Genomic DNA, 10,094 nt, shown 5'->3' with positions numbered 1-10,094 from the left:
GACTCTCCTATCTGTTTGGCATAAGGGTACAGGCAGCAGTTGATAGCATAACAAAAACTGGAAACAAGCTCACCGATTATCACATTACATCTAATTTAATTTGTATTTAAAACCAAAGTGTAAAAACGCTGTTTTACTTTTTCAGATTCCTTACAGGTTAAAAATTGCATATTATTCTCTTTCTACATCTTGTTCAATAATGCAATTGTTCTTCTCTTCCATGCTGACAAACACATTAAATTCATGACATTTTTGTGGGGAATTTGTCAAAATTGAAGAGAATGTTCACGTAAACTTATGTCACTCAAACATTGTCGACGGCCTTCCAGTCAGATTTCAGACTCAAATAGTCTGCAGAAATACGAAGCACCAGGAGGGAAACTGGCGATTCTCTCTCATAGGAGAGTGACACACACACATACAGACTCCCTTAATAATAATAAAAAAGTTAAAAAAACAAAACCAGTACAGCCTTTGAAAGTAAATAAACACCTAAATCACTGACCGACTCATTCCAGCTGCATATTCACTTCACTTTGTCGGTGAGGCGTTGGGCGTGTCTAGGGAGAGGCTTGTAGAAGTACAGGTGAGACAGGTGGATGTCACAGTTACAGTCTGTCTGGACTCTACACCAGCAACATCTTACACACACTTCTGCATACAGACTGCGACAGCCCGCCAAGGTAAGACTGTCAGAGATTAATATGTGATGTACTACTGAAAAGAGGATTTCATGTTACAGATTCAGATTTTGTGCTTCTTAAGTTTGAAGCCAATCAACTATGCGTTAAATGCTTACGCAGGAAAGGATTGGTAGTTATTAGAAAGTTGAGATAGAGGAAGGAAAAGTCTCAAGGACAGAATATTCATCTGTTTTTTTATACTTTAAATCTCACATTAAATCACTATTAATGAAGCTTGTATTGTGGGCTGAACGGTGTGTTTGGCTGATTTTGGGTCAGACTGAAAATCAGAGGGGACAAAAACATTCAGTTGAACTCTTGAGCTCTGAATGAAGAAGCTGTTTTTCTCAACAGTTGTTTTCACTTATTGACTTTCCCTGAAGTGATGAGTTAATGATTGGGTAATTTTCCACTTCTGAATGACCCCCTCTTTTGTCAACTTCTCATTAACATGCGTCATGAGAGTCAGGTTTGACCAGCTTAGATGCCATATAGAGTATCTGCATATGACTCAGATGTGTTTGGTATCTGGATGAACGAGTTTCATCGAACACAACATGGGTGTTCGGCTCTCTAGGAAACTACCAGCTGATATGATAATATAATAAGACCAGGTTAATAAACACGATTTATTAAAAAAACAAAAAACAAGAAACAACTTTTTGCAAAGGAACCCACCAAACTGTAGGGCTGGGTATCATTTAATACATTTTTGATGCCAGGTCCAATACCAGTACCCTTAAAGTGATACAGTACAAATATTTTATATCTGAATAGCCAACTCTGTGAAATACACCACATTAAACTTCACCACACCACAGACTATAGGGGTTGCATCTGCTGCAGTAGTGGGATGTTGCAATTAATCGAACACTTGCAGGGATTGGCTGCGAGCAAAACCATGCAAATTGTATTTTTTTTCTAAATCTGGGTACAAAAAGGATCCAATGCAGGTATGGTTCGAGCGGAGAAGTTTTGATACAACTTGTTACTGGGTTCTTTCGGTCGATACCATAAAGGTGTCAAGTACCGATACCCAGCCCAACCAAACTGGCTCATTAACTGGGCCAGTTTTTCTCGATCGGTCACAGTCTGTTCTTTCTCCATTAATCCACTCCCAGACACCTGACCTCAGTGAGGAAACTGTGCCTCTTACAGAGGATGTATTGTTTGATCAGCAGACTCTAACCTTCCCCCTTTGGGATTTTAAAGTATCTCTGCAATGTGGCAGAAGAATCTTAAGGAAGCCACACTCCAACAATGCTTTCATCAGCAGCCTTATGTCTAACTGATGACAGAAACAACAGCAGAGAAATGATTTGAGTATTGGGCCTACTTTTTCAATTAAGCTCTTTTCTGATCATCTATTTGTTTCATGGTGATAGAAACACTGTTGTGATTGGATTTTTTTTTTTTACATTCATACTTTTTTTCAAGGATCCTGACTGCACCATGACTGCTGCAGACACTTTGAAGTGCTTCTCCAAGCATGATTTGTTTTCACTCACTGAGATAGAAAACATGTCATAGAAGAACAGAACACTGATGCAGCTGGAAACAACTGTTTCCTTGACTGATCTGAACTTAACACGCCCAAACTTTCCAATAAATGTTGCACCAGCTGCTTATAGCATAGTGGGATACACAGTCAACATGTGAAAAAACAACTCAGACAGTTATCCAGACCAGTGCTTCAACCCTGTCAATCAGTTTTTACTGTAGCTCTTTATCAAAATAGACACATAGATTGCTTCAGATAATCATGCTGGAAGGAATGAACCGTAAAATGTTAAAGAGAGAAACAAGTTAACTCTTTTCAAGTGACGTATTTCCCTAATTCTCATGTACGTCTAGTCATCACTTTTGAAATGAAACTTGTCAACATAATGATGTTGATGATGAGCTTGCTCAACAGATTTGAGATAGATTAGTGCGAGGCAGCAGTGACACACCCTTGGTCTGTGACAAACGGAGAAGCATGCAGCTCGGTCGCATTCCTGCACCAACATATGGGTGTGTGTCTGTGTGTCTGTGCATGTGTGTTCTTTGTAGGCTACATTTAGGGACACATTTCAGGCTAAACACCAATTAATTGGGGATAGGTTGTCCAATTAAGGGTAAAGGCCATGTCAAAAATTGAGGAAAAGCTGACTTTCGGGCCAGTGGTTAAGGTTACGTGACAGTCAAGCAAGCGTATGTTTGTGTGGGGAAAATAAATGCTTAGTCATGCTAGATTGTGTTTTGTGTTTATATGGAAAGAGATAGAGGAGGAAAAAAGGGAGACAAAATAAGAAGAGAAAACTGTAGAGAGGTAGAGTTGTGTGCATCTTTTTGCCGGTTCGTCCTGTATGGGAAGTTTAAACTCTTCTGTTAATATGCTAGAAGTTTATACATCATATACTGTATATAAGCCATTATATCTTACTTACTCAAATCTACACAGTGCTACAGTCATGAGATAGCTGTATGAATCCATTAAAACAAACGTGTTTTTCTCCAATTAGTACAAAATCTCGAATGAAGTGCAAGCGTGTGCATGTGTTACTTTTGAGTTGTAATTACATTAATAATAATTTTTAAAAAAAGTTCAGTTCTCTCCTAACACATTTGTTCCACACTCTATTGTACCCTAATTATGAAATTATGAGAAGGCAGTGTTTGGTAATTTGTGGGTCGGATTGGTCTCACATGACACGAATACTAATTATATTTTAATGAGGTCATGTTGCATACAGAGAGATTTTACTCACCGGAGTCCTGAGCTGTAGAGTAATAACTACTTACTGTAGATCATCTGGACTGACAGGACTGTTATTATAGACAGACATTCAACCCTTAATTCGACTCCATTTCTACTTATTATTTTGTTGACCAAGGAGTTAGCTTTTTCATGAATCTTTGGGTTTAATTATGAACAATAAGTCTTTTTGTAAGAGTAAGTCTTTTTGTAAGAGTCAGTCTTGAAATTATTAATATTATATATCAAATGAAACGCTGTTTTTGATAGTATTTATGTTTGGCAATTTTTTAGCAATAGCCATTCGATGTAGCCTATACACCTTGGTTTTTATTGTCAGTGGTGGAGTCAGCCATTCCGCATGCCCAAGGATTCACAGGAAACGATGCAGCATCAACATAAACCGCATGAAGGGTATTGATCTGTTGGGTCTTCTCATATCATTTTAAGAAACATTTAATCCAGTTTTACAAGTAATACTACAGGCATATTACCAAAAATATGGATTTAGATGTCGAGATATAATGACTTTTCTGATAAATCATCATCTAAATATAAAAAATAAAAATACATCCCTGATTCCTCTCAGCCGTCTTCATAACATTTTCAGTGTGAACAGACACAGAGACACATTAGGAATACTGACAAGAAACATCCATACAATGCATTACAATACCTTGTGCTAACAACTAATCCATCACCTTGGACACAATATGTGTCAGTCAGAGATGACAGGCATTTTCATCAGAGATCCTGACAGATGTTTTTAGTCAGGCTCTGGCTCCATCAGGTGGCAGAAAGCAGCATCACACTTGTCTCATGAGGGGGAGAGGGGATGGGAAAGTTTTGTTAGAGTACTAAGAAAGATCTTAGGTCTGTTTCATATGGTATTTTGTATTCATTATTCATTGCTAATAAGGAGGAGCACCATTTGTAACAATCTGTTTCTGTCTGTGTGCTCTCTCTCTCTCTATTCTCTCTCTACTCTCTCTCTCTACTCTCTCTACTCTCTCTCTACTCTCTCTCCCTCTCTCTCTCTATTCTCTCTCTACTCTCTATCTACTCTCTCTCTACTCTCTCTACTCTCTCTCTACTCTCTCTCTACTCTCCCTCTCTCTCTACTCTCTCTCTACTCTCTCTCTACTCTCCCTCTCTCTCTACTCTCTCTACTCTCTCTCTATTCTCTCTCTACTCTCTATCTACTCTCTCTCTATTCTCTCTCTCTACTCTCTCTCTCTACTCTCTCTCTACTCTCCCTCTCTCTCTACTCTCTCTCTACTCTCTCTCTCTACTCTCCCTCTCTCTCTACTCTCTCTACTCTCTCTCCCTCTCTCTCTATTCTCTCTTTACTCTCTCTCTCTACACTCTCTCTCTCTCTCTCTCTCTCTCTCTCCCTCTCTCTCTCTCTCTCTACTCTCTCTCTCTACTCTCTCTACTCTCTCTCTCTCTACCTCTCTCTCATTCTCCACTCTCTCATTCTCCACTCTCTCTCTCTCTCTCTCTGCAGCACAATGAGTTCATCTGGAAAAAAAGAACCTCCTCCCTACATCATACCAGGTAAACCTGAACACACCATGCTCGTTCTAATTATACATCCATGGCTAACACACCTCATCATAATCATCATCATCACCATCATCATCACCATCATCATCATCATCATCATCATCATCATCATCATCATCATCATCATCATCATCATCATCATCAGATTGTCTCATTAACTCTTGTTTCTGTCTCTCCTCCTCTGGTATTTCTCTTTCTTTTCTTTTCTTCTTGTCTAGTCGATGGTCAGGGTCAGAAGGATGTGACAGTTTACCACGTCCACACTCCATTCAATCCTCCGTCCAACTCAGAGAGCGCCGCTAATTCCACGCCAGGTAAACTCACACCTAATGTAACACTTCCTAGAAACGCACATCAAAAACCTTACCTACAATTTACTCTAGTACATAGTCAATTAACTTTCCCTCTCGTCTTCTCATCCTCTCTTTCTTGCAACCCTCCTTCCTCTTGTTTTCCCCTCCCCTTCTCCCTCTATCAGTGTACACCAGCGGAGGAGGAGGCAATGGTTCAGGTCTCCAATCTGGAGATGGCAAAACTAGGTTTGTGAGCTACGACGGAGCGCTGGGGCATTCTGCCGGCATGACCACCTGCACCTCCTGCCAGCAGCAGGTCATGACCAACGTCACCTACAAGGCCGGGACATACGCTTGGCTGATGTGCTTACTCTTCATCTGCTGCGGGTGAGTGTGTGCTTCAGGGTGCTTGTCCTTGGACTTTTGGTGTGAGCACACTAACCTGTTTGAGGGCTATTGGGCCCCTACAAATCACCTTACACAACATACATCTCTTTTACCTCCAAGTTTCCATAAGGTCCAGTGCACACAGAAGACTTATGCAGGACCTTCCAGTTGGAAATGTACTTTACTGGGGTAAAATCCCAAACAAAGTTTCAATAATCAAACGAAAGCTGACACACAGTAACTCTTTGGGTTTTCGAGGCCTCTGCATTTAAATCAGCTCGGATGGTTTTAATGTAATGTGATCCTCACCTACACCAAAAGTTCTCAAAGTGTGCAAGATGACATTGTCCATGTTGTCTAAACAGTCAAAAATATACACATCTTACATACCAAAACTAGACAAACATTTGTAGAGCGGTATATTAGACCTTGTTGCCACTTTAAATCTAAAGTATTTTAAAAGTCCACTAGGGACTACTTTCCCTGTCCTCATATGAAGTGAATATGACTAGGAGACTGAGTACAGTTACAAAATCTCAGTGCAGTGGATAAATATGTGGCGGTTTATCAAAAATAAGGTCCAAAAATAAAACTGGCTTTATCATAGTAAGTTAAAGATTTTACTCCTTGTGATGTTTTTTTCTTCAAATTGAGGGTCTAGGATAGAGGGTTGTATCATTACAAAGAGCTGAGACAAAGTTGTAATAAGGACTGTATGAAAATTATGATTAGTAAGGTGGGGGTCCAAAAAGGGGGAGGATATTTATATGTCTTTTTGCTTTTGACAGCAGATCTCTTGCAAAAATTAAAATCTCATGCGGGATTTACAGTATCTCACAAAAGTGAATACACCCCTCACATTTTAGTAAATATTTCATTATATCTTTTAATGGGACAACACTGAAGAAATTAAACTTTGCTACAATGTAAAGTATTAAGTGTACAGCTTGTATAACAGTGTAAATGTGCTGTCCCCTCAAAATAACTCAACACACAGCCATTAATGTCTAAACCGCTGGCAACAAAAGTGAGTACACCCCTATGTTAAATTCCCATAGAGGCAGGCAGATTTTTATTGTTAAAGGCCAGTTATTTCATGGATCCAGGATACTATGCATCCTGATAAAGTTCCCTTGGCCTTTGGAATTAAAATAGCCCCACATCATCACATGCCCTTCACCATACCTAGAGATTGGCATGGGGTACTTTCCATAAAAAAAAAAGCTGGTTAGATCAATGCAAATCAAACCAGCTATTAGGCTAACCGACATAAAATGTTGCCAGCGGTTTAGATATTAATGACTGTGTGGTGAGTTATTTTGAGGGGACAGCACATTTACACTGTTATACAAGCAGTACACGTAATACTTTACATTGTAGCAAAGTGTAATTTCTTCAGTGTTGTCCCATTAAAAGATATAATGAAATATTTACTAAAATGATGAGGGGTGTACTCACTTTGTGAGATACTGTACATACATAGTAAACAACAGATGATCAAAACTACAAATGCATAATGGTTGAAACAAATTCTTGCTATAGCTACATGACACTAACTGTGTGTGTGTGTGTGTGTGTGTGTGTGTGTTTTGCAGGTTAGTCCTTTGCTGCTGTCTGATTCCTTTCTTCCTGAAAAGCTTCAAGGATGCTTACCACACGTGCCCCCGCTGCAACAGAGTGCTCTACGTTGACAAGAAAAAATGCTGTAAATGACGAACATGAGGGCAGAAATGGACCCATAAAAATAAAATATAACATCTTGTTAACTTTCTCTTATCAGTTGCACCATTGTTATGAAACTGACAGAGAAAGGTCACACTTATAATGTAGCTTATTTTTTATGGATGAGCCATTGTATTTGCACAAAAACATCATATTATCAGCAATAAATTGGGAGTAATTGTGCTGTCAGAGCTTAAAGGCACAATATGTAATGTTTTAACAATGTATAGACTAATATAAAAGTTATCCATCAGAGACACTGCCCTCTGCCTGTATTTTCTTTTACTTTTGATCAATCAGGGTGTTTTGGGGGTGTAACCCCCAGCCAATAACAATGCAGAGCTTATGCAGCCCTCTCATTCCCAACCGCCACCTCGCCTGTCAGCGTCTTATATCTAGAGGCACCCAGGAAGGGCGCCTGGCTTTGAAGCAAATTGAACATTGTGGCCAAAGAGTGAAAGTACATCTCCCGGCCCGTCACGTGATGCCCTCTGGCCAAAAAAGACTTTTTCCCATTGACTTCAATGCCGAACGGGCCGTCTTATTACATATTCTACCTTTAAATATCATGTGCACACTTTTTTTTAAAGCTCTGGCAAGTTAAATCAAGCACTTCCTATGCACTTTTTGGGAGCAGTTTTATTTTTGTCCCATTCCAGCAGAAAAAAAAAATCTTTTTCTATCATCCTTTTCAGAAACTTCTGCATACAGTATGTTGTTAAAATAAAGGCTTGTAAATAAACTCTATCAAATACTTTATGTTTCAAGGGATTGCTCATTTGAATATTTTTTTTTTAAGATACATTTTTTTATTGTTTTTCATCATTAGACATACAGAACAGAGAAACACAAATTGAACAAGAGCAAAAACCCTCTCACACCCCCCACCCTCTGCGGTCTCGAGGAAAAAATCACACCTTGCCTAGTCACTCTCCTCTATTTTTTTGTGGCACTGAGGTCATTAGGTCTGATATTTGTCCTGCTGTGCTTTTCCATAGGTTGATGATTTGGCTTTGTTAATCCTTGTTGTAGAGATCCCAAGCATAACTATGTCTAGAAAATACGCCAACCACTGTTTTATACAAAGCGAGTGGGGGGGGGGGGAGCCAACGTTGAGCTATCATTTTCTTGGTTGCAGTTGGGCCAGCTAGCCAGATTTTCCTCTGTCTCCCAAGCAAGTGTAATTTAGAGTCATTAAGTAACAAAACAAATGGGTCAGTAGGAATTCAACATTCTATCACATCAGATATTTGATGTTTTATTCCAGAACTCATGCACACTCCCAGACCATATGCAGAAAAGTTCCAGTTTGTTCAGGTTGACAGAACATGCAATAGGGAATGGGAATGACTTTAGAGACGTATCTCTTCTGGTCTAATATGTCCTATGACATATGTTGAAGTGGATATACTGGTGATTTGGGTTCTTGGAACAGTGGAAAATGTCCCAAACTGTCTCCCAATTAATTGCGTTCCCCTCAGGGCTCAGCTCTCGCTCCCATTTCTTTACTATGAGTTCTCCTATGGATACTTGCATCAGTTTAGCATAAATCTTGGATACTTATCCTCTCACAGGAAATTCAACAAACCATTTAATGACTGGGTGCCTCAAGACTGTTTCCCCATGGCACTCCATAACATTTTAGGGCTGATCTTAAGCAAAGATAAAAGAAGAAGGATGTCCTGGGGACCTCAAAGCTAGCTCTCAGGTCTTCAAAACTCAACATACCTTTCTCATTGAATAGCTGGTCTAAAGTATAAATACCTCTGTCACTCCACTGGTTACAGGCAAAGGGTTTGTGTTGTGTTGGTGATAATAGGGCCATAGGCTAGCATACACTTTTTTGGACACACACCTGCAAAGGCAAGGTCTTGCAGTCTTAGACTTCCAGTGAGGTTTTGCTCTATTTCTCTCCATGGGACTGTAGATGAGGGGTCCATCCACACTCTGAGGGCCCGTAGCTGAAAGGCTCTGTGATACATTTTAAAGTTTGGGGAGGGCCAGGCCTCCCGTGTTTGTGGTACGTTGCAGGGTAGAGTATTTTAGCCTAGGTTGTTCATTATTCCAAATATACTGCCAAATTAAGGTCAAGTTTCTTCCAGAAATATATTGGTGGGGGTAAGGGGATCATTATACTTAAGAAATTCACATGTGGAACTACGTTCATTTTAATAACAGCAATCCTGGACTGTAGCGATGCCGGCAGCGCAGACCAACTGACCAGATCCCTTTGAACATTCCTTAATATAGTTTCATAGTTGTCCTGGACAACTCGCTGTAGCGATGCATGTATGGTGATGTCCAAATATGTAATTTTGCTTTGGGTTGGTATTGTAACACTAATGGCTGATGTCACATGCCTGTTGTTCAATAAAAGAAGATTAGATTTATTCCAGTTCATTTTATAGCTGGAAATTGAGCCAAATTTGTTGAAGATCTTAAGGAATAGAGTCCTCAAGATCAGAGATGTACAACAAAATATCATCTTCAAATAATGATATTGAGCTGCTGTTGGATTTAATCTGGACATTACAGATTTTATTTTGCCTTATGGCTTGGGCTAACGGTTCAATCATTTGAATATTTTTAAGGTCACAAATAAACAGTGAAAATGATCTGTTGATAGTCATATTAACATCATACCAGCAACATAACTGCACCTTTCACTATAGTTTCATATGGCCATAGTCATCTGTAAAAGATGTC

The 10,094-nt window shown here is 39.4% G+C and overlaps 1 protein-coding gene across 1 annotated transcript; it reads left to right on the top strand.

Annotated features, from left to right (window-relative positions):
• The first annotated feature begins 580 nt into the window (after positions 1-580).
• Positions 581-8,143, top strand: si:ch211-157c3.4 (uncharacterized protein LOC561592 homolog). The gene is made up of 5 exons (XM_031321048.2): positions 581-683; positions 4,928-4,977; positions 5,205-5,300; positions 5,465-5,666; positions 7,262-8,143. Exons 2-5 carry the CDS (start codon positions 4,932-4,934, stop codon positions 7,377-7,379), a joined length of 462 nt encoding a protein of 153 aa, XP_031176908.1. The 5' UTR covers positions 581-683; positions 4,928-4,931; the 3' UTR covers positions 7,380-8,143.
• The last annotated feature ends 1,951 nt before the right edge of the window (positions 8,144-10,094 follow it).

Source organism: Sander lucioperca, chromosome 21 (assembly GCF_008315115.2).
Source record: "Sander lucioperca isolate FBNREF2018 chromosome 21, SLUC_FBN_1.2, whole genome shotgun sequence".
Taxonomy (NCBI): Eukaryota; Metazoa; Chordata; class Actinopteri; order Perciformes; family Percidae; genus Sander; species Sander lucioperca.
The sequence above is the reverse complement of the archived record's forward strand: the minus strand, read 5'-3'. Positions and strand labels throughout refer to the sequence as shown.

What these genes read in the sequence shown, in the direction of transcription:
- si:ch211-157c3.4 (XM_031321048.2), top strand. Translation starts at nt 4,932, where the DNA reads ATGAGTTCATCTGGAAAAAAAGAACCTCCTCCCTACATCATACCAG. An exon ending in TCCTCCCTACATCATACCAG is followed by an intron (nt 4,978 to 5,204) that starts GTAAACCTGAAC and finishes CTTCTTGTCTAG; the next exon opens with TCGATGGTCAGGGTCAGAAG. An exon ending in CGCCGCTAATTCCACGCCAG is followed by an intron (nt 5,301 to 5,464) that starts GTAAACTCACAC and finishes TCCCTCTATCAG; the next exon opens with TGTACACCAGCGGAGGAGGA.